A 23,431-nucleotide genomic window follows, 5' to 3' on the forward strand; every position below is an offset into this window, starting at 1 on the left:
GCTTGTACTTGCTCAATGCTGACTAGAAATCTCATAATTGAATGTCTACGTTTCTTTCCCTGATTAAGTTAGTAAATGTTCTCAATGTGTTTTCCATGTCCATAGCTTCATAACAAGAGTGTATATTGAAATTTGAATATGAAGAATTCTGCGCCTGGCGCTCTTACTGTTAATTAATCAAAACATTTTTTGCTCCCTTTGATTTCCATATTGCACTCTTAGAACAAGATTCTGATGCACACATCTCTATCCATAAAATATATATTCATGTCCCTGTTTAGGACATTGTATATCTTTGTTTGGGAAAATGTCCTGCAGAACGTGTGTGTTTAATATTCCCAGATGTTCTACATGGTTAGTGAGTTCACTACACCCAGATGTTCTGCATGTCAGCATGTTCAATATGCACAGATGTTCCACATGCCAGCGTGTTCAATACATCCAGATGTTGTGCATGGCCAATTAGTTCATTACACCCAGATGTTCTGCATGCCAGCATATTCTATATGCACAGATGTTCCACATGCAGCATGTTCACTATATCTAGAAGTACTGCATGCCAGTAGGTTCAATATGCACAGTTCCACATGCAAGCATGTTCACTATATCCAGATGTTCTGCATGACAACATGTTCAATATACACATATGTTCCACATGCCAGCATGGTCACTATATCTAGATGTTCTACATGCCTGCATGTTCAGTATAACCAGAAGTTCTGTTTGGTCAGCATGTTCAATATGCCCAGACGTTCTGCATGACAAGTGGCAATAGCAAATCAGTGAATGCGGCTGTAGAATTGCATTGACGATCATGGCAATTGGCTCCCATCAACTCTGTGGAGCTATTTTCATGCCCAAAATATATGATTTCATTTTAATATGATATTTGCATGAGTAATTCCTAATTTTCTACTGGGAAAGCATGGAACTCGTATCACATATGAAGTGAATCAATCTGGTTCAGAATTGGTGGAAGGGGGTACAATTTTGTTTGCAGTACATCAAAGTGGATATTAAAGGACAAATTATCCAAAGAATATACAAAAATAGGTAATGGATAATTCAATCAACTTGACCCCACAAAATGGGGGGGTTGCACGTAAGGTAATCGGGTCAAAGGGCGTGTCGCACGGAGCAGCTCAATCCATCTGGAGGACATGGCAGCCTCGGCATACACTGTTAACACATGAAACGCGTACTTTCTTACCTGTTAAAAAACGCCGAAATGTTCAAGTTTTGCGCTGTAAATAATTGCGGAGGGTGACTGAGCGCTCAGAACCAAATGCTCTAGTATCTTTGCTCTGAACCCGAGCACCAAGGTGAAAGCGGCCGAAGGAGCGTGTTGTCTATGAGAATATGATTAGCATATTGAATGTCTTGCGCAATTGTACGCATGCGCAGAGAGACTCAAGATGGCGATTTGAATACAAGAAGCATGTTAAGTACCTGTGTGTTCCGAGTCTTATTTAAGTCAGTTTCCCGCACCAATACATAACAATTTATCGATGAGGATGTCGATTTCGTTAGCAGGAACAGAATTGTGGTCGATTCGAGGTATTCTCAAGATCAAACAGAAAGTTAAAGAAGAGTATGTATTTGGCGCGCAAAAAGTTGGAACGGGAACATACAATCGCCATGTAACAAGCAGTGCTGTAGCGGGGCAGCGAATCTAGAAGCCCACGAAAACCTAGCCAGCAGAATAGCAACCTTGTTTGCTTACCTGAAACACTTTCCAGTGCCGTGCAGCCCAGGGACGAGGCCAGCAACCGCCACCGACGACGAGAAGCCGAGTCTCCGAAAGCCAGCGCTGGTGATAACGCAAGGACACATCGGTAAGTGGTGTAGCTCTGATGCAGTCAACTTACCTAGCCGGAGGTCTACCGTGTCGCCAGCCGTACGTCGCGTAATCAGCAAAGCCAGCCCGTGAAGCCAGCAAAGCCAGCCCGTGAGGACCGGTGAATTCAGCGCAGCAAAAGCTGAACGTTACAAATTTAGTGTATTGTTCATTGATAAAAATAATTTTGAGGATATATGTGTATATTGCATGTTTATGGCTTGAAATATATTAGTATATTATTATATTAGTATATTATTAATATTAGTATGTTGGTATAAATCGATTATTATATTAGTATATTATTACAATGGTATATTAGTATAAATCGATTAGTGTAGGGGGGTTGCATGTAAGGTAATCGGGTCAAAGGGCGTGATGCACGGAGCAGCTCAATCCATGTGGAGGACATGGCGGACTCGGTATACACTGTTAGCACACAAAACGCGTACTTTCTTTCCTGTTAAAAACCGCCGAAATGACCATTTTTTGCGCTGTAAAAAATTGTGGGTGCTGTCATTGAAAGCGGGAAGGTATCATGTAAACTGGTGTTATCTCATGGTGTAGTGTCTTTTACAATCCGCGACTAATAGCCGCATTCATTGTTGTGTCCAGAGAGACAGCACCATCTCGATAAGCCTTTGCTAAATAAAGCGAAAGTCAGAGCAATTTGATTGCAATATTGCGGGGTTATTTTTTTGGGTGACTGAGCGCTCAGAACCAAATGCTCTAGTATCTTTGCTCTGAACCCGAGCACCAAGGTGTAAGAGGCCGAAGGAGCGCATCCCTCGGGACAGCCCCCACTCTTCCCCCCAGGGTCAGCGCTGTCTGGCCACGGCCGTCCTCCGCCCCGTCTCCCCCTGTGGGCTGCAATGTCAGGGGCTGTGGGTCGGCAGCACCCACACACGGGGCCGGGTGGAGCGGGGCCGGGTGGAGCGAGGCCGGGTGGGGCGGGGCCGGGGGGGGCGGGGGGGGGGGGGGCGGGGCCGGGTGGGGCGGGGCCGGGTGGGGCGGGGCCGGGTGGGGCGGGGCCGGGTGGGGCGGGGCCGGGTGGAGCGGGGCCGGGTGGAGCGGGGCCGGGTGGAGCGGGGCCGGGTGATGCGGGGCCGGGTGATGCGGGGCCGGGTGGGGCGGGGCCGGGTGGGGCGGGGCCGGGTGGGGCGGGGCCGGGTTGAGCGGGGCCGGGTTGAGCGGGGCCGGGTTGAGCGGGGCCGGGTGGAGCGGGGCCGGATGGAGCGGGGCCGGATGGAGCGGGGCCGGGTGATGCGCGGGGCGGGTGAGGGGGGGCCGGTGGAGCGGGGCCGGGTGGGGCGGGGCCGGGTTGAGCGGGGCCGGGTGGAGCGGGGCCGGGTGGAGCGGGGCCGGATGGAGCGGGGCCGGGTTGAGCGGGGCCGGATGGAGCGGGGCCGGATGGAGCGGGGCCGGATGGAGCGGGGCCGGGTTGAGCGGGGCCGGGTGGAGCGGGGCCGGGTGGAGCGGGGCCGGGTGGAGCGGGACCTGGTGATGCGGGGCCGGGTGTTGCGGGGGCGGGTGATGCGGGGCAGGGTGATGCGGGGCCGGGTGATGCGGGGGCGGTGATGCGGGGCCGGGTGATGCGGGGCCAGGTGGAGCGGAGCCGGGTGGGGCGGGGCCGGGTGGGGCGGGGCCGGGTGATGCGGGGCCGGGCCGGGTGGAGCGGGGCCGGGTGATGCGGGGCCGGGTGGGGCGGGGCCGGGTGGAGCGGGGCCGGGTGATGCGGGGCCGGGTGATGCGGGGCCGGGTGGAGCGGGGCCGGGTGATGCGGGGCCGGGTGGGGCGGGGCCGGGTGGGGCGGGGCCGGGTGGGGCGGGGCCGGGTGGGGCGGGGCCGGGTGGAGCGGGGCCGGGTGGGGCGGGGCCGGGTGGGGCGGGGCCGGGTGGAGCCGGGCCGGGTGGGGCGGGGCCGGATGGAGCGGGGCCGGGTGGAGCGGGGCCGGGTTGAGCGGGGCGTGGGCAGCAGAGTTGGGGACAGTCTGGTCCCTCCGCCCACTCAGAGTCACTGACCGCGCTGTACCGGCACCCCGACCCCCCGCCCGACCACCCTCCGCCGACCACCCCATTCCCGACCCGACCACGTCCCATCCTCCTCGACCACCCCCCACCTGCCCCCCCCCGGACCACCCGGCAGCATCCCCTACAGCTGCAGCAGAGTTGGGGACAGTCTGGTCCCTCCGCCCACCCAGAGTCACTGACCGCGCTGCACCAACACCCCGACCTCCTCCTCCCCCCAACCCCCACCCCCGGCCGTGAGTGTAGAACCAGTCTACTTGGAGTTCGGAAGCTGGGACAGAAGAAGGGCCCGCTGTGCTGGCAGCCATAGTAAATGCTTACCTGCAGTTCATCGCGTGTACTCCAGTTGGCGTTGCGTGGCAACAGTACGGGTCACGGGTCATGACCTCGACTGCGTGCAACCTCCCTATAAGAGAATTATTTGTAGTGAATTTACTGGATAACTGCTCAATGGTTTTGTAAAGGAATTAAGTCCATTGCAGAGAACATTGTGTAAGAGGATGGCACGTAGTGTACCTGAGTAGCAACAATGTAACCATGGCTAATCTAATAGTTGGGAATGTGCCCCAGTTAGAATCTGGTTATTCTTTTGAGGAATGGACCGAAGTCTCAGAAGCTTGGTTCACTTCAAACGATATCACTACAGAAGAGAAGCAAAGAGCATTGTTCCTTACAGGTTTAGGTGGTTTTATACATGCACACAGCAAATGAAACAATCCCTCAGTTCCTGGCAAAGCTTCGACAGTTAAGTGATGGGTATAATTTTAAGGAACTGAAGAATATGCTAAGGGATAGATTGGTGGTAGGATGTGCAGATGTTAACATCCAGCGAGAACTGTTGGGTACACCTAAATTAACCTTTGAGAACGCAGTCAATATTGTGACAGCGATGGAGGTTGCTAAACAAGATGTAGAGCAGATCGAGAAGATCGGAAGGCCTCAAGATGGTTTTACCTCCGTCCATCAGCTTCAAAGGAAGGCGTCTGGACTAAAGATGACAAGGAGTCCACCAAGGGCATCCAGAAACAAGGGCCAATTCTCCAAGAAGTGCTGGAGATGTGGCGGCAGCCATGAGCCAGCGACGTGTAAATTTCAAGATGGTAGGTGCTTCAGGTGCTCGGGAACGGGTCACACCAAAAGCCAGTGTGATGCTGTTAGAGCTTACCAGCGAAGGAAGGGACCATTCCAGAAAAAAGCAAACCACTTGGAGGAGGCCGCTTGGAATTCATTAGAGGAAATCATGTGCCACTTGGAGGATGAATCGATCAACAAGTTGACGAACTCTGACCCGTATACAGCCATTTTGATAGTGAACGGCAGGGAGGTACAACTAGAAGTTGACACTGGAAGTCCATGGACTATCGTACCAGAAAAAGTCTTCAGAAAACTCGGTCAGGACCCCAGACTAGATCCCTGAAGCCTCAAGCTGAAATCCTACACAGGCGAGAAGGTGGACATCTGCGGAGAAGCAGCGATACAGGTACAGCTCGATCCTCACAAGAAGCCAGAAACGCTGACCCTAGTGGTAGTAAAGAAAGGTGCAAGCCTTATGGGAAGAGACTGGTTGAGGAAGTATCCTGGAATGCTGTCAAATCAAGCCAACCAGAACACACCGGGTCCAAGCCTAGGTCCACCGAATAGTATACACAGTTTGATAAAAGCACACACGGAGTACTGAAAGGATACCAAGCCAAAGTGTATCCATAAGATGAAATCAGTGGAGCAAAGTTTTACAAGGCAGCCCCTGTTTAATATGCTGCTAGAAAGCAGATTGATGCCGCATCGGGTGAATTGCTGCAGGATGGCATTATCAAGCCGGTGAAGACAGCAGATTTCGCATGCCCGATCATAGCTGTTCCAAAACGGAATGGGAGCATGAGAGTCTGTGGTAATTACAAGCTCACAGCAAATAAGGTGCTGAAAGTGGAGCAGGATCTCCTGCAGGAACTAGAAGGAGGAGAAAAGTTCTCTAAATTAGACCTCTCCCATGCATATCATCAGATAGAGTTAGACCCTAAAGCTCGGAGGTTCACCACAATCAATACGCACAAAGGGCTCTTCGAGTATACCAGATTACCTTTTGCGCACCAGCCATGTTCCAGAGAACAATGGAGAGCCTGCTAGCAGATATTCCCATGTGCAAGCCGTATCTTGATGATATCATCATCAGCAGAAAGACTGACGAAGAGCACCTCAGGAACCTGGAAGCAATCCTGTCAATACTAGAAACCAGTGGGTTACGTCTGAAGGAGAAGTGTGCACTGTTGCAAGAGTCAGTCGACTATTTCGGATATCGACTGAGCAAGAATGGTCTTCGTCCGCTTCAAGTCAAAGTTGATTCGGTGAGGGAAGCAAAGTGGCCTGTGAACCAAAGCCAACTCCAGGCATACCTGGTGCTTACTTGGGTATTACAGGAAGTTTATACCCAACCTGTCAAAGGAGATTGCACTGTTGACTCTAATTCTGAAGGATGAGTACAGATCAGCAGATTCAAAGAGTGGGAGGAGAAGCAGCGAGCCTGATCCAAAAGCAAATGGGGAAAGGAACAAGAGCAGGCATTCCAGAGATCCAAGCGTCTTCTGCAGAGTGATAGTGTGCTGACGCATTACGATCCAGCCAAAACAATCCTGCTCCAAACGGATGCAAGCCCCTATGGCTTGGGTGCTGTGATAAGCCATGTGGATTCAGATGGACAAGAACAGCCGATAGAATTTGCCTCACGTACTCTCAAGCCCAGCGAAGTGAACTATGCACAATATGAAAAGGAGGGTTTATCCATAATCTTCGGACTGAAGAAGTTCCGCAAGCAGTTACATGGGAGGTCTTTCACCATTGTGACTGATCACAACCTCTGATGGGACTATTTGGAGACCACAAGCCTGCCGGCCCAATGGCCTCTGCTCGAGTAGCAAGATGGCTTATGATCCTGTCTGTCTACAGTTATAGGATTGTCCATCGGGAAGGCAAGAAACACCGGAATGCAGATGCGTTGTCGCGCTTGCCGATCCATGAAGAGGACTCTTCATGGAATCACCCTGAGCTCGCGGAGCTTGATGAAGCACCAGCGGCACGCATCAACTTGCTCACCGATCTGGACACACGCCCTGTTGATGCACAGGAAGTGAAGAGAGCTACCAAGAAGGACAGAGTTCTTTCAAAGGTGAAGAACCACATCATGGAAGGATGGCCAAGTGCAAGGAATCTTCCAGAAGAAGTAAAGCCCTTTGCCAGCAAGAAAGAAGAGCTGTCAGTTGAGGATGACATAATCCTGTGGGGAGCACGAGTGGTCATCCCAGATAATCGGGAGATGAGGACTAGAATCCTTGACGAACTTCATAGCACGCACCCTGGCATTGTGAAAATGAAGGCATTGGCAAGATCATACGTCTGGTGGCCAGGAATCAACAACGAGTTGGAACAACAAGTGAGAAGTTGTCCAAGCTGTCAACATAGTCCTGTTACAGACAAATCCATCCATGGGAGTTACCTGAGAGACCGTGGAGTAGGATTCACTGTGACTATGCCAGCCTCGATGAGGAGAATTTGCTGATTGTGGTCGATGCTCACAGCAAATGGATTGAAGCCATTCGGGTGAGACACGCAACAACAGCAGCAACAGTAATTGCCCTGAGGCAGTTGCTTGCAACTCATGGGTTACCGAAAATGGTGGTCACAGACAACGGTACGCAGTTTGTGTCTGTGGAATTTGCCAGGTTGCTCAGCAGCAACATCTGCCACATTCAAACATCACCCATACACCCGTCCAGCAACGGACTAGCCGAAAGTGTGAACGGTGAAAGCAGGTGTAAAGAAAGGGAAAGGATCAGACCTGGAACTAAAGCTCCAGAAGTTCTTGTTGATGTACAGAGTCACATCCCAAGAAACGAATGGAAAGTCACCCAGTGAACTGATGTTCAGACGAAAGATCCGCACTAAATTTGACAGTCTGCGACCCGATCTAAGCAAATCTGTACGAAGGAAGCAAGCTTCAATGAAAAAGGCAGCAGATCGAGGAAGCAAGGAACGAGTCTTTGAGATGAATGATCATGTAATGGTCAAGAACTTCACATCAGGTCCTACTTGGCTTTACGTAATGATAGCAGAAGTAATTAGTGAAGTCATGTACAAAGTAAAGTTGAGTGAGGGAAGAGTTGTGCGTCGTCATATATATCAAATGAGAGCATACTTGCCAAAAGGTGACCAGCACACCAACTTCCAGCAAAGAGAAGTGGTTCAACCAAGCAAAGAGCCAATGATAGTTCTGCCTACTCCAACCGCAGGTGTAGGGTCTGAAGGAACTTCAGAGAGTGACGAACCTCTGGCCCCTAGTGATAACACAACATCACAACCAGAGCCTGATATCTCAGATCACATGCCAAATCTCATAGACGCATGTCTAATAGAACTAAAAGAACACCTAAAAGATTTGAGGATTTTGTTCTTTATAAATGAAAACACATAAAGCAATGTGTCATTTATTTGGTTTGCCACACCACGTTTAAGGAAGATGGGTGGAATGTAAAAATCATGTGCCAAGTTTACTTTATGCATGATTATTACTGTAAGATGACTTTAATAATAAGACTTGGAAAAATGTGTATTATTCAATTATATTTGTGTAAAAGATCATATACCGTCAAGGTGAAATTGTGTTACCTGCCTCCAAGTTAAAGGGGGAGGAGTGTTGCGTATGTGAATATCGTTAGCACATTGGAATGTCTTGCGGAATTGTACGCATGCGCAGAGAGACTCAAGATGGTGATTTCAACACAAGAAGCATGTTAAGTACCTGTGTGTTCCGAGTCTTATTTAAGTCAGTTTCCAGCACCAATACATAACAGAGCGCATCCCTCGGGACAGCCCCCACTCTCTCCCCGGGATCAGCGCTGTCCGGCCACGGCCGCCCTCTGCCCCGTTTCCCCTGTGGGCCGCACTGTCACGGGCTGTGGGTTGGCAGCGCCCACACGAGGACAAAAACCCGGCAACGTCCCCGTCAGCTGCAGCAGAGTTGGGGACAGTCTGGGCCCTCGGCCCACTCAGAGTCACTGACCGCGCTGTACCGGCACCCCGACCCCCCGCCCGACCACCCTCTGCCCAACCACCCCCCATCCCGACCCGACCACGTCCCATCCTCCCCGACTACCCCCCACCCGCCCCCCCCCCCGGACCAGCCGGCAGCATCCCCTACAGCTGCAGCAGAGTTGGGGACAGTCTGGTCCCTCCGCCCACCCAGAGTCACTGACCGCGCTGCACCAACATCCCGACCTCTTCCTCCCCCCAACCCCCACCCCCGGCCGTGAGTGTAGAACCAGTCTACTTGGAGTTCGGAAGCTGGGACAGAAGAAGGGCCCGCTGTGCTGGCAGCCATAGTAAATGCTTACCTGCAGTTCACCGTGTGTACTCCAGTTGGCGTTGCGTGGCAACAGTACGGGTCACGGGTCGTGATCTCGACTGCCGAGCAACCTCCCTATATATTAGCTGCAGTATCATCCAGTATTTGTGTCTATCTTCGATTTAAACCAACAGCTTTTTCCTACACGGTATCCTACACGGTATTTATCTACTTTCAAGTAACTCCTGGATTCCCTATTCCCTCCCCCACCCTAGTTATCCTACTGGCAATTTTGTCACAATCATTTTCACTATCTGCAAAACCACCCACGTTTGTATCATCTGTAAACTTGCTAATCTTACTGTATATATTCTCATCCAATAAGGTGCTGACAAAGAACACGACCCGTGACCCGTGTTCCAGCTGACCTCTATGCAGGAATCTTTTGATCAAAGATTTTGGTCAGGGAAAGGACTCGATGGATCCGGTGGCGTGGTTCCCAGTGCAGACTGCCCAGCTTGTCTGGCAAAATGCCTCATCGCCAGAACTCAACAACAAGCACCAAGACCTGGCTTGGCTCGCGGTGAGGGGAGCCCTCCCAGTCAGATCCTTCCTGCACCGTCGGAACCTCACTGCTAGCGCACGCTGCCCTCGGGACGCCTGCTATGGAGAGGAGACGGTTGCCCACCTCTTTGCAGAGTGTGGATTTGCAAAAAGAGTCTGGAGAAGTATGCAAGGGTCCCTGGAACGCTTTATCCCGAACAGCTGCGTCACAGAAGACTCTGTGATTTATGGACTGTTCCCAGGGACACATTCAGAGACTGACATCGAGTGCTGCTGGAAGGTCATCAACTCGGTGAAAGACGCTCTTTGGTCTGCCTGAGCGATGTTCACCACCCAGCAGAGCGAGATGTCCGTCAGGGAATGTTGCCGACTGGCCTGCTGCAGACTGCAGGAGTACATGCTGAGGGACGCACTGAAGCTTGGTGCAGCCAACGCCAAGGCTCGGTGGGGGAGGACCAGTCTAGGGTCCTTCCGCTGCTGGACATGGGGGGCACGGTATGGTGGGGACGCCCGTCAAAATAAGGGAAGGGGTTCCACGCCAGTGGGCCACATGAGTGGCACGGTTGGGGGACAGATTTATGGAATTTGAAAAATGTATAAACTGTATTGAACAATTTGTATAGCCTCCGAAAATGTCGGATGAATTTTTCGCACAGTTCACGTATTGTATATATTTATTACTGGAATAAAGTCTATTTTGAAATTAAAAAAAAGAAGATTCACTAATGCCACTGAACAGTATTTGGGAAGATCAATCCTGTTTCTGTCTTATTCCCCATTGTAGCCTGGGCTATGCCTTTGATAACACGTTAAGATACAGGGAATCTATTCTAAAGTTTCATGTAAAATTTGGAAACAAATGTTAAGATTTTTATCTTCAGTGGGAAACAGGTAAAATGACCCAAAAGAGACTAATAAAGGCCTTGGTCCCGTTTATACCATGACCGCAGATCCACAGAGAAAGCACAAATACAAAAGGTCACTCATTTAAATGTTCAGGCCTCCAAAACTGAGTGGGACAAAGCAATTAACGAGCTGCACGTTAAAGTCCGTTCCCAGCAATAGTTATGTGTAGAAACGAACTGCAGATGTTGGTTTAAACCGAAGATAGACCCCAAAAAGCTGGAGTAACTCAGCAGGACAGGCGGCATCTCTGGAGAGAAGGAATGGGTGACATTTCGGGTCAAGACCCTTTTTTCTGATGGTCTTCTTCTTCTTCTACTGCAGTTTTTGTGTCTATCTGTCTGTCTAGCCCTCCATTCGGCCACCAGTGTCTGCACTTCCACCGCAGGCCAGAGACGGCGCAGTTCGCTGCCTCTGACTCGGTTCTTAAAGCGCGGGAGCGAGCCAGGGGACATGTTCCTTCGATAGCTCAGATGGTAGAGCGGAGGACTGTAGTGGCAAAGCTCTGGAAATCCTTAGGTCGCTGGTTCGATTCCGGCTCGAAGGACTGTTTTTTTTTTCAACAGTACTTTTTTTTAATCGGCAAATTGCATTTAATCTCCCAGGTGAAATACTTTTACTCCATTATCCATTTTATATTTCCGAATTAAGATCCTACCTTTACGTGGGCCGCACAAGGTCCGCTGGCACGCCAGGTTGGTGTAGTATTCACACAGCGGGTGCACACAGTGTTGGTGCAATGTTTGCTCAGTCAGGGGGGTGAACACAGTGTTGGTGCAATGTTTGCTCAGGGGGTGCACACAGTGTTGGTGCAATGTTTGCTCAGTCAGGGGGGTGAACACAGTGTTGGTGCAATGTTTGCTCAGGGGGTGCACACAGTGTTGGTGTAGTATTCACACAGCGGGTGCACACAGTGTTAGACTAATGTTTGCTCAGTCAGGGGGGTGCACACAGTGTTGGTGCAATGTTTGCTCAGTCAGGGGGGTGCACACAGTGTTGGTGCAATGTTTACGCGGGTTGTGCACGTTATGTTCCTGGAGAAGAGCGCGTTGTGTCCCCGTGGACTTTTCCAATTTTAAGCAGTTTATCTGCGGTAACGAAGGGCAATGCTCAGGGTCTTTGTACAGAGGCAAACCGTTCACACAGAAAGCTGGAGTAACTTAGCGGGACAGGCAGCATTTCTGGAGAGAAAGAATGGGTGACGTTTCGGGTCGAGACCCTTCTTCAGCGTTCACATGGGCTCGGCATACATCACCTTTTAAATGAAACTAGACCAAGTGGGAGCCGTTGGGTCCCGTCCCCTCATGTTTACCAGAATCTGCAAATAAATCAGATGCCCAATGCTGGCCTTCTCTCCAATCTTAGTTTAGTGTGCATTATTATGTGTGGGCTGGATCATCTTGGAACAGTTTTCTGTTTGTATTGGACATCAACTCCGACTTCCCAGCCCTCATCTCGCCAGCAAAGATACTAGAGGAGCATCTGCGCTCTCCAGTATGGAGGGGCTAGATTTTCACCAGCCAGAGTCTATGTTCGGACTTCTTCTTTAAAGTTGTTACGACTGCATTCATTCAATAGAGAGTAATCCATTCACACTTCCTAGTTTATGCTTTGTACATGGTGGATGGTCCCTGCGTGTCAGGAAATGGCTGTTGCAAGATCTCAGGCTAGTCAGTCAAATTGAGCATCGTTTGGACTAAGTTCTCCCCTCCATACGCAGGGATGAACATGTGCTGCCATTTGCTTTTGATTTGAACAGGCAGAGTATAGCATGTTCCCAAGATCAGAGGATTTAGTTAGATTGACATAATGGTCAGAGCAGATTTGGTGAGCCGAAGGGCTTGTTTTTGTGCAGTAATGTTGTATATTCTATGATCGAACTATTAGACTGTGAAGTGCAAAGTTCAGGCAGTACTATTGAAGGGATATGGTACCCCTTTAAAAAGAAAGTTGAATAGGAGAAAGTGCATCCATAGCCATAATAAAATCAAGGAATAATAATTGATTAAATGTTCAAGTCAGCAAAGTTCACAAACATAATAATTAATTTTTTTTAAATTATAATTTGAATTTACATTTGATTTATCGCAGATTAGGCAATTAAAACACTCCAAGTTGGCATATTTATTCACTATCTATGCCAAATGTATAAAATGTTATTATTCTGAGACATTTTGCCTTTTTGCTGTTAAATTGAAAATGATGGCATAGTTGCTTATTCAGTACAATAAGGACATGTTGTGTATAGTATCTCTCTGCTATTTAAAACTCAGGCTGCATTTCAGGATCAAGTGAGTCCGTGCAGGACTGTCAAGATTGTCAGTGGTCATAGTCCTGACATTAATATACTTTAATAAAAACCAGTTTGCATTTTAATTCAGCACAGTCTTGGGGGGCATGAACTTGGGGAATTATTATTGACTGTTCTGCTTCAGGTTGTTTTTGACTAAATCCAGTTAATGACCATTTCTTTTTCAATGTCAGTGTTCAGAGAAACAGCTGTTTTGGATCAGAGTGCTGACAGGTGTCAGATTAGAGGGACAGAGGGAAGGCAGGCAGCAGCTCTGGCAGGCAGCATTAGTTTCATATAAGGACACATCAAAATAAGTAAGCATGGCAACAGCTGACGTTGTGATGCTATAAACAACATCAAACCCACCAACCCAATCAAAGACAATATTGCCTAAGCAGAAACACCAAGAAGTGCTCGTCAATCAGGTCACAACCTCAGGACGAAAGGGAGAGAAGCTGATAGCGGTTTAGTTTTTGCAAGTAACTGCAAGTTAGACTTAATCCCTGAAGTTTTCTAACATGACGACATCCATGGATTATAATCTTTTGTCCAATGACCGTCAAACCATGGACAACCTGGAAAAGCAGTTGATTTGCCCAATCTGTTTAGAATTGTTCTCCAAACCAGTTGTTATTCTTCCATGTCAGCATAACCTCTGCCGGAAGTGTGCAAATGACATGTTCCAGGTAAGTTACTGATTCTCAAGATATGTAGCCACTAAAAGGAGAATATAGTAAATTAGCTAATTTGCAACCTCAGATTTTCCATTTTGAACTTGTTTATAGATCACAGGGCACAATTGTACAAACTAGGATTAAGGTGAGTGAGGTGTTCTGTGAAAATCTCTGTTATCCTCAGCACTTTTCCCCACAAATTCTTTGTAAGATTGCTTACTTTTGCATGTGGTTTATAAAAATATGTTTTAAAGGAAATGAAATTAATGTGGAGAAAGGTAACCTCTCAAGGCTAGAGATAATTATTCCACCTTGCTCCTAGCTAACCTCCATTTTTCCATCCTTCGCAAAATTAAGTTTGTCTAAAACCTGTTATTCAAAATTACCCCTGCAAATGCTGTGCTACATTGGCTCTTAGTTCACTCGAGCTTGTGTTTAAATCCTCTTTCTGTCTTTCATTCTCACCATGGTCCCATCTCTCACCAGTTCTCTAATTATTCCCAACCTCTCAGGTCTCAACACTATCTGAGCTTCCAGATATATAAACGCTCCATAATTTGATTAGTCATAGAGTAATAGAGCACGGAAAGGCCCTTTGGACCAACTTGCCTGTGCCAACCAAAATGCCCCATCTACACTAGTCCCACCTGCCTGTGTCCACATACAAAACCATGCCAACTATCTCCAAGCAGCCCTTGTCTATCAAAATGCTTTTATATCTTATCTTTCAAAATCCTCTCCACTAAGTTGTCTACCACAGATGTTGGGCTCACTGGTCTATAGTTCCCAGGCTTTTACTTGCAGCCTTTCATAATTAGAAGCACGTTAGCCACCCTCCAGTCTTCTGGCACCTCACCCATGTTTAATGATGATTCATATGTCTCAGCCAGGGCACCTGCATTTTCTTCCTAGCTTCACACAGTGTCCTCGGATATATCTGATCTTGCCCAGGAGATTTATATTCCTTCATATGCCTTAGGTTGCTCCATCAACAGTGGTCTTGGCTTCAGCCTCCGAGGCATTAAAGTTTGGATGTCCTTACCTCAGTCCCTTTGCCTCTTCATTTATTCTATTTTTAAGACATTCCTTCAAACCTTCCTTTAGGACTTTAGATAAATATATGAGGCTCTGTGGGGAGAGGTTGTGCAGTCTAAGATGTTAGCCCTTGGAATGCAGGAGGCTGGTGTGATCTAATAGATGTGTATAAAATGATGAAGGGAATGGATAGGGTGAATGCAGAGTCTTTTTCCCTGAGGTAGGAGAATCAATAACAAGGAGGGCAGAGGTTTAAGGTGAGACGGAAAAGATTTAAACTGAACTCGATGTAAACATTTTTCACACAAAGGGTAGTGGATAAATGGAAGGAGTTGCCAAAGGAGGTTGTTGAGGCAGATACATCTGGACAAGTACATGGTCATCAAAGGTTTAGAGGGATATGGGCAAAACGGGGGGGAAATTAGACTAGTTTTGATGGGAATCTTGATTGGCGTTATGAGTTGGGACGAAGGCTCTGTTCCCATGCTGTATGACTGTGACCCTATCACTAAGGCATCAGTTGTTTCTTTTAATATATTATTTTATAATTTTATGTACAATTTGGTTTAATAATATGGCCATGAGGATGGGCTGTTTCAGAGGCAAAATCAGAGCCAGGCCTTTCAAGTTAGATGGCTGAGGTCACTTTTTTTGTGCAGAGCAATGTTCTGTTTCAATGAATTATTCTGATTATGGTAAGGAACTTCCAAACTTTAATGCCTCGTGGTTTATATCATAATTATATAATCATTGTATATGGATGGAAGCTGTTGTTCACATTGTTTTGCAAATCTTTAATATAGTCACATAGATTTGCCTACTTATGTTACCTTGCACGAGCCCCAAGTTTTGTCAGGGCTCGAACCTTACATTTACATTGGAAAATATATCTTTCAGTGACCCCCTACAGATTGGTGGGAAGCACAGGCACTGTTAGAAGTGAATCCCCAGAGTGTATCCACCTCTCATGCATTCAAATGTCACCATTGGCCACCACTTAGTTGTGGTGATTAGATTACTGGACTAGCTACTCAGAGACCTGGGCTAAATCTAAAATCCTGTGTTCAAATCCCATTGTGGCAGCTGTGGAAATTACATTCAGGCCTGGAATTTTAAAATGATTTTAGAAATGATTAATACAATGAATGAAAAATGCCCTGAGGGGAAGAAATATTTCAGCTTTACCTGAACTCATCAATCCAGCCACACAGCAATGAAATTGGCTCTTAAAATGCCCTCTGGAGTAGCCTATGTTGTTCAGAGACAAGGACAATAAATGCCACCAATGTGGCCATCCTGAAAAAATGACTGAACAATATAAAACATAGGAAGGTGACCTCAGCCCCACCTTTGGAAGGGGAAGTAATCCAGGCCTCTTTGTTGTGGGGGCTCACTTATAAAGTGCTGAAGCCCAGCAACAAAGAATGTCTCAGCATAAAGACTCAGCCTGATCACAACCTACAGGGTACAGCATGGTCATGGAGCTATACAGATTGGAGACAGGTCCTTCCCCCTTGTCTCTGAACAACATATGCCACTCCAGATGGCATTATAAGAGTCAATTACATTGCTGTGGGGCTGGGAGACACATTGAGATCAGTTCGGCCTACCTTGTCCATGTTGATGAATATGGGATACTGGCCTATAGGCCAATAAGGCCCATGTCCCTCTAAACTAGGGTTGTCAACTTTCTCACTCCCAAATAAGGGACAAAAGGTTAAAATATGGGACAAATTCCCGACGGCAATTTGTTGACTGACTCGACCGTGGCTGGGTGAATGATGAGTTGGCCCGGGTGCTGGACTGCACACGAAGCCCAGCTGGCGGGCCGGCTGAGGAGATTTGGCCTGCTCAACGTCGCGCGCAAAGTCCGGCACCCCATCCAACTCATGATCCAATGATTGACCATGAGTAGGAGGGGTGGTCGTGTCGGCGGTAAGCGAAGTTCCGAAGGTAGGTCAGCTGGCCGGGCTGCCGACCGACGGGGCCACGGGCGAGGCACGGCTGCTGCATTCCATAGGCTGCACTACTTCGGGACGGTGAGGCGGGGCCTGACGCGGCGCTCCGACCCGACAGTCCCCTCGACCCGAGTAGTAGCAGTCAAATATGGGACAAGGGTGGTACAGTACGGGAAATACCAATTTAGCCCAAAAACGGGATGTCCCAGCTAATACTGGACAGTTGGCAACCCAACTCTAAACCTAAACTATCCTTGTATCGCTCTAAATGGCTTTTAAACATTCTAATTGTGTCTGCTTCCACTGCATCCACTGGCAGCTCAATCCAGATGCAGACTTCCCTCTTAGTGGAAAAAGTTTCTGCTTAGATACCTCTTGAATCTCCTTCCTCTCCCCTTAAAGCCATGCCCTTTAGCTTTATAAACCTCCACCATGGAGAAAAAGATGGTGTCCATTCACTTTCTTGATCCATTTCATGATCTTGTACACCTCAACATGGTCAACCCTCGGCCTCCTACACGGCAAAGAAAAAAAGTCCCAGCCTATCCAATGTCTACCTATAACACAAGCCCAGATAACATCCTGGGAATTTCTTCTGCATCATTTCCAACTTAAAGATATCCTTCCTGTAGCTGGGAGACCAGAACTTCACATAGTGTTCCAAATGTGGTCCCAACACGACTTGTACAGCTGCATCATGATGTCTCAATGTTTGTACTCAATACCATTCCCAATGAAGGCAAGCGTGCCAAAGGCATTCATCACCACACTGTCCACCTGACAGGCTACTTTCTGGGAACCATGCACCTGCACTCTCAAATCTCTCTGTTCTACAAACTCTCCAGGGCTCTGTCATGAAGTGGGGGGTCTTATTGAATAGGTTTGTAGGCAGAAGACATAGTCTAACTTCTATTTCTTATATTCTTAACATACTGAGTTTTAAAAGGGTCAAATCTCAAATTAGGCAAATCATTGGGAAATTTTAATGCAGCTATTCCCTTTATTAGGATCTTCTGTCCTGAATAATATGTCGCTCACTGGACTCCCATTGCAACTGTGATAAACATCCAATCAAGGCAATGTGAAACTGTGCTGACATTTAGTACAGGTCACCCAGGTTTCACCATCTCTTTAGTTTGATGTGCTTCTATGTTAAGCTCCTCAATGGCTGTCACATGACTGTTAGCAGGTTGTTAAGTGTTAATGACCTTGGAGGATTACTTCAAAGACCTCTGGCCTGTACTTCGATCAGACCTTGTGTCCTTGAGTGACCGACAGACAAAAGCACGTGAAGTGACAGTGGAAAGGTCTTCAGTACTTATATTTTTCTCAGGGCCATTTCCAGTTCCCCAGGTTGGTACTTCACGATCCTTTCAGAGGATGGATTGCTGATGTGCCAGGAACCCTCAAATGCCCTTCGAACATTGCTACCCACAATTATTATTGCACTAGCTTGTGGGGTTACCAAATTAACCTGCATAAGAGTAGCTTAACCTTGTATGGCTTAATTGTACACATAAACTGAGTATTAAACTTGGCATTTAGACACTGAGTGGCTTCTATTTACTTAGCCAAAGCAGCTGATACTTTGTGCATTAGACACAGTGTGAAGGTTGGATAGGCAAAAATATAAATGGAACCGGCTACAACTTTCATACTGTCAGCAGATGTGTCAATAAACCAAGCATATCTATCATCTATTGATGGGTATACTGTATCAAAAATGCCATGTCCATTCTACCAGCAGAACCCATGTGCATCTTTGCTTTCTGGGGAGATGGTATCTGGATTCCGCATTCTTCCTGCCCATTAGGTAAAGGACCTTGTTCAGTTCAGATATACAATGTGAAAACAGGCCATTCGGCCCACCGAGTCCACACCTCCCAGCAATCCCTGCACATTAACACTATCCTACACACACTAAGGATAATTTACATTTATTCCAAGCCAATTAACCTACAAACCTGTACGTCTTTGGAGTGTGGGAGGAAACCGAAGATCTCGGAGTAAACCCACACAGGTCACGGGAAGAACTTACAAAGTCTGTACAGTCAAGCACCTGTAGACATGATTGAACCTGGATCTCTGGCACTGTAAGGCAGCAACTCTACCGCTGCGCCACTGTTCTTGCTTCTGCTTCCTAACTTGCTTAACAGGGCATCCAGTTCTGTGATTGAAAATCTATTTGCTTGCAGTTCCTCATGCTCTTTTTCACACAGAGTTGTGAATCTGCTTCTGAGGGCAGTGGAGGCCGGTTCTCTGGATACTTTCAAGAGAGAGCTAGATAGGGCTCTTAAGGATAGCGGAGTCAGGGGATATGGGGAGAAGGCAGGAACGGGGTACTGATTGTGGATGATCAGCCGTGATCATATTGAATGGTGTGCTGGCTCGAAGGGCCGAATGGCCTACTCCTGTACCTATCGTCTATTGTCTTAACTAAATCTGCCAGCCATTTATAAGGACTCATAGAATGCTTTACACCATCTGTAATGTTACTGTAGGAGGTGTAGGCTTGGTTTAATTAATATCATCCAGCATCTTAGTTCCAACTGATCATGTAACTGGCCAATAAACAGATATGTCTATTTTGAAGAAGCTCTCCTCCTCTCTCCGATGAGAGTTCAACAACATCCTCTCTCACTGCTCCCCCTCTGTGATTCCTCCTGCTTTCCGACAAGTCTGAAGAATGGCCTCGACCCGAAGCGTCACCCATTCCTTCTCTCTAGAGATGCTGCCGGTCCCGCTGAGTTACTCCAGCATTTTGTGTCTGGCCAATAAACAATATGGTTAGGAATGGATTATCGGTGAAATCCTTGTAACAATCTTTAATAGAATCAAATAAATGCTTGAACATCCTCTATGTTTTCTCTCTCTATTATTTGATTGCAGAGGTCAAATCATTTAAAATGAATGGATGAAAGCAGAGATTAAATTGCAAAGGAGCGGAATTTAAATATATTGATATAATTACGTTGCGTGCAACCATTTCTATTCAAAGCATTTTTATGTTAATGTCCTTCATAACATTTATTTGTTCTATGCAGCATTCATAGGAACTAAACTACCTATAGGCAATTTCTGGCAGTAGTATAAAGGTACAAGTGACTAGAAATGCTGGAATTTGTGGCACAACAGGAGATCTGCCAGTCAAAGTCTAGATGAACGGTCTGGGCCAAATCATTGACAAACCATTTTTCTCCATGGATGCTGCTTGACCCATTGAGTTTCACCTGCAGCTCTCCTTGTCGTTGCTGGCAGCAGTATCTCATTTTTCTTTGATAGTATGTACAGAAAATTATGTAATTTGCTTTCTATAAACATGCTTCAAAATGAGAAGATGTTTCTGAAACTGGAAGTGCGTTTTAAAGCCTTTTTTAAAAAACATGAGCCAGCACAAGAATCTGCAGCTGCACATACCTACTCCCTGCAGTTTGACTTGCATTTCTCTGGCAGCTCATTGCATGTGGGTGGTTGGCAGAGATACAGTCCCATGTGTCTCACCCTGCCTGACTACTGTGCAGGCTGACAACGCCAGCTAAAATGGCTGTGTGTTGAATGTCATCCAGGTCTTGCTGCAGATGGGCATAAACTGCTTCATTACCTGAATAACAGAACTACGTATTTTGCTATCAACAAATATTCCCAGTGGTGAGATTATGGTAAAGGGAAGGTCAATGAAGAACCGACTGAAGATGGTTGGGCCTGGGATATTTGGCCCAGTCTCACCTGCAGCAATGTTTTCAGGCTGAGCTTATTGACCTTCAGCCATTCCAAATGGCTTCTGTTACCAAGAAGCTAGCTGTTGTAGTTTTCTCTTGATTTCTATAGACCTCTCCCTGATGCCACATGTGGCCAAACACTGCCTTGATGTTCAGGCCATACACTTCCGTTTGTGCTGTTATGAGGTCTTGTGCCAGGCTGTTGGTGAGTAAGTGCCACATAACAGCACTATTAAACCTTCCATCATGATGCAACATGATACGATACGATAAAAGGAGGGAAATTGATCTCCCAACAGTCATAAAACACAAGACATAAAACATGAAATGAAAGTGATGAATGGAAAGGATTGAAGATGTGCAACGGATGGGGAGCTCTGGATGTGCCACGGATGGGGAGCTCGGGAGGGGGGGGAGAGGGGAGTCAGTCTACCCCACGACAGAAGGGGTAGGAGTTGAACAATTTGAAAGCCACAGTGAAAAAGGATCTCCTGTGGTGCTCTGTACTGCATCATGGTGGAACCAGTCTGTAGCTGAAGGTGCTCCTCAGGTTAACTAGTGTTTTCATGGAGAGTGTGAGCTGATTGTCAAAGATTCTCCGCAGTTTGAGGAGAATCCTCTCCTCCAAGACCACCTCCCATGAATCCAACTCTGCCCCCAGGAGAGAACCAGCCTTCCTGATGAGTTTGTTATTCCTGTTGGCTTCTGTGGCCTTCGCCCTGTTGCCCCAGCACACAGCAGCGAAGAAGATGGCACTGGCTACCACCGATTGGTAGAACATCTGCAGCATCTTACTGCAGATGTTGAAGGAGCGTAGCCTTCCCAAAAATTGTAGTTTGAACTGTGCATAACCAAGAATTATGCTACACATTTATTCCTATTTTCCACCTCCTGTTTTAAAGGCCATTTATGGAATTGTGTTTTTTTTCCTAAATAAACAATGCACATCAATATTTAGAAATAATGTGTCTATCTACACTTATTCTTCATCAAATAACCATTGTTTTACTCGGTGCCACAGAATATCCTTGGATCTGTGTTGCCATATCAAATCTACTGCAAATTTCTGGGGGCATGCAGTGACATGTAGTAGTGGGCCACCCTCGGTCATGACTGACCATGGGTGATGCATCCTAGTTTGCAGGTGATGTGTGGTCGGATGCAAGCCTAGGTGATGTCATTTGGAGGACAGGCTGTTACCCATGCAGCAAGTCCCCCCTCTCCATGTCGCTGATCGATCCAAAGGAACAGCAGGGCCATTACAGTTTGGCACCAGTGCCGTTGCAGGAGCTGCCAGAGCGAGGTTGTAGACAACGACGAACTGCCTTAGGGGCTCCGACTCCGGATTTTCTTGAGGTTTACTCCAGGAGCCTTTTCCATGACTGGATATGGCCACAAGGCAGTGGAGGTTTTAAATCACAATGTTCCCTCTCCTAGATGGACTGCCTTCCCAGGCTGATGAACCCCATCTGCCCGAGACTCATGGGGGTGGGAGCGTCTACCTTTCCGTGCAGGTCTCTAGCACCTGCCCACTGCCCACAGTGACATGAAGAACAAGAAAATTCAAGACCGAGAATTTCAATGGTGACTTTGTCTCCTTGTTTAGCCAACCATCTTTTTAACTTGTTAAGTTAAGCTTTATTCGAGATTACATAGAATGAATTGGGCATTGGGCATAACACTTACCACAGTTATATCTGTTTCTTGACTGGATCTATAACTGATACAGGAATGCATGCGGTAAAATAGTAATTAGAACAAAATTGGCATTTAGAGTCTGTCATGTTTGCCTTTATAAATGCCAAACTTACTAAGAGCAAATGGTTCTTACAGTAACAGCAGTCTACCTGCAAAATTTGACTCTGTTGTGACTGATTTGGCAGGAGTTTCATTGTGATGTAAGTGCACAAATTTTAAACTTGCCATATTTGTAAGTGTGACTCTCCCAGAAACACTTTGGCCCTGCCAGTGAAGATGATGCTTGGATGGAAATATTCTGCTCTCACCTCTCCCATCCAGATTCAGCATAGAGCTCATCTTTCTCTTATTGTTCGCATCAGAATCCTTCACATTAAAAGGATTATCCTCCATAATTGGCGCCTCCAACATGACACCATTACCAGATAGATCGTGCTTCCCTTTTTCAATATTCTGATGGGACCATGCTCTGCTTCACTCTGTTGTTTCCGACAATACCTTCTTGCCTCACCACCTGTGTAACTGCAGGAGATACAACACCTGCCATTTCACTTCCTCCCTTCCACTGTACATCAGCTGAAACATACACCTTCTATGAGAAGCAGCAACTTACCAGTAAGTATTGCAATTTAGTATATTGCATAACATATGCTCATGGAGTGGTTCTCCTCTGCTTTGGGGAAACCATTTATTGAAAGGTAATTGTTTTTCAGACTACTTCTATTCAATCCATAAGCATTACCCTACACATCTAATTGCCTGTTAGATGAATTATCCATTGCATTATACCTCTGACCTCTCTGTCACAGAGGCAAAAGATCATGCAGCATTGAAACAGAACGTGCCCTCGACAACCAATGACCAGTGGGTATCCTTCCACATGAGTTCCATCTTCCAGCACAGAGCCCATAGTCTTCTATCCTAGGTGTTTCGAGTGCTTGATTAGGTTTATTATTGTCACAAGTACCAAGGTATAGTAAAAAGCTTTGTGTTTATCCATCAGATCAGATAATACTATACGTAACTACAATCAAGTCAAACTCACGTACAATTGGTAGAGCAAAGTGCAAGATGCAGAGTGCTAATATAGTTCTCAGCATTGTAGTGGATCAGTTTTATAGACATAGTCCGGTGTCTGCAATGGGGTAGAGGTGAATCAGACAGTGCCATAGCTTATGGAAGGGCTGTCCAGAAGCATGATAGAGGGGAAGAAAGTGTTCCTAAGTCTGGTGGTGCACACTGTCATGTCTCTGTACCTCCTTCCGGATGGGAGCAGGGAGAAGAAGGGATGACCTTCTTTGTCTCGGATAGGACATGTCTTTGATTATGTTGGCTGCTCTTCCAAGGTAGCATCAAGTGTAGATAGAGTGGATGGTGGGAAGTCTGTTATG

General features: G+C 47.2%; 1 protein-coding gene and 1 non-coding gene across 5 annotated transcripts in view; both read left to right on the forward strand.

Moving 5' to 3' along the window:
* Nucleotides 1-11,121: 11,121 nt before the first annotated feature.
* Nucleotides 11,122-11,210, forward strand: trnay-gua. Its single transcript is given in 2 exon segments — nucleotides 11,122-11,158; nucleotides 11,175-11,210. It is a non-coding gene; the product is annotated as a tRNA-Tyr (tRNA).
* A 2,128-nt stretch (nucleotides 11,211-13,338) lies between these two features.
* Nucleotides 13,339-23,431, forward strand: part of trim55 (tripartite motif containing 55) — a 43,641-nt gene continuing 33,548 nt past the window's right edge. For all 4 annotated transcript variants that reach the window (XM_033019813.1, XM_033019811.1, XM_033019814.1 and 1 more), the window contains exon 1: nucleotides 13,339-13,642. In XM_033019813.1, the coding sequence (XP_032875704.1) occupies nucleotides 13,475-13,642 (168 nt within the window). In that variant the 5' untranslated portion in view covers nucleotides 13,339-13,474. The remainder of the gene's footprint in view (nucleotides 13,643-23,431) is intronic.

The sequence above is a fragment of the Amblyraja radiata genome, chromosome 4 (genome assembly GCF_010909765.2).
Source record: "Amblyraja radiata isolate CabotCenter1 chromosome 4, sAmbRad1.1.pri, whole genome shotgun sequence".
Classification (NCBI taxonomy): domain Eukaryota; kingdom Metazoa; phylum Chordata; class Chondrichthyes; order Rajiformes; family Rajidae; genus Amblyraja; species Amblyraja radiata.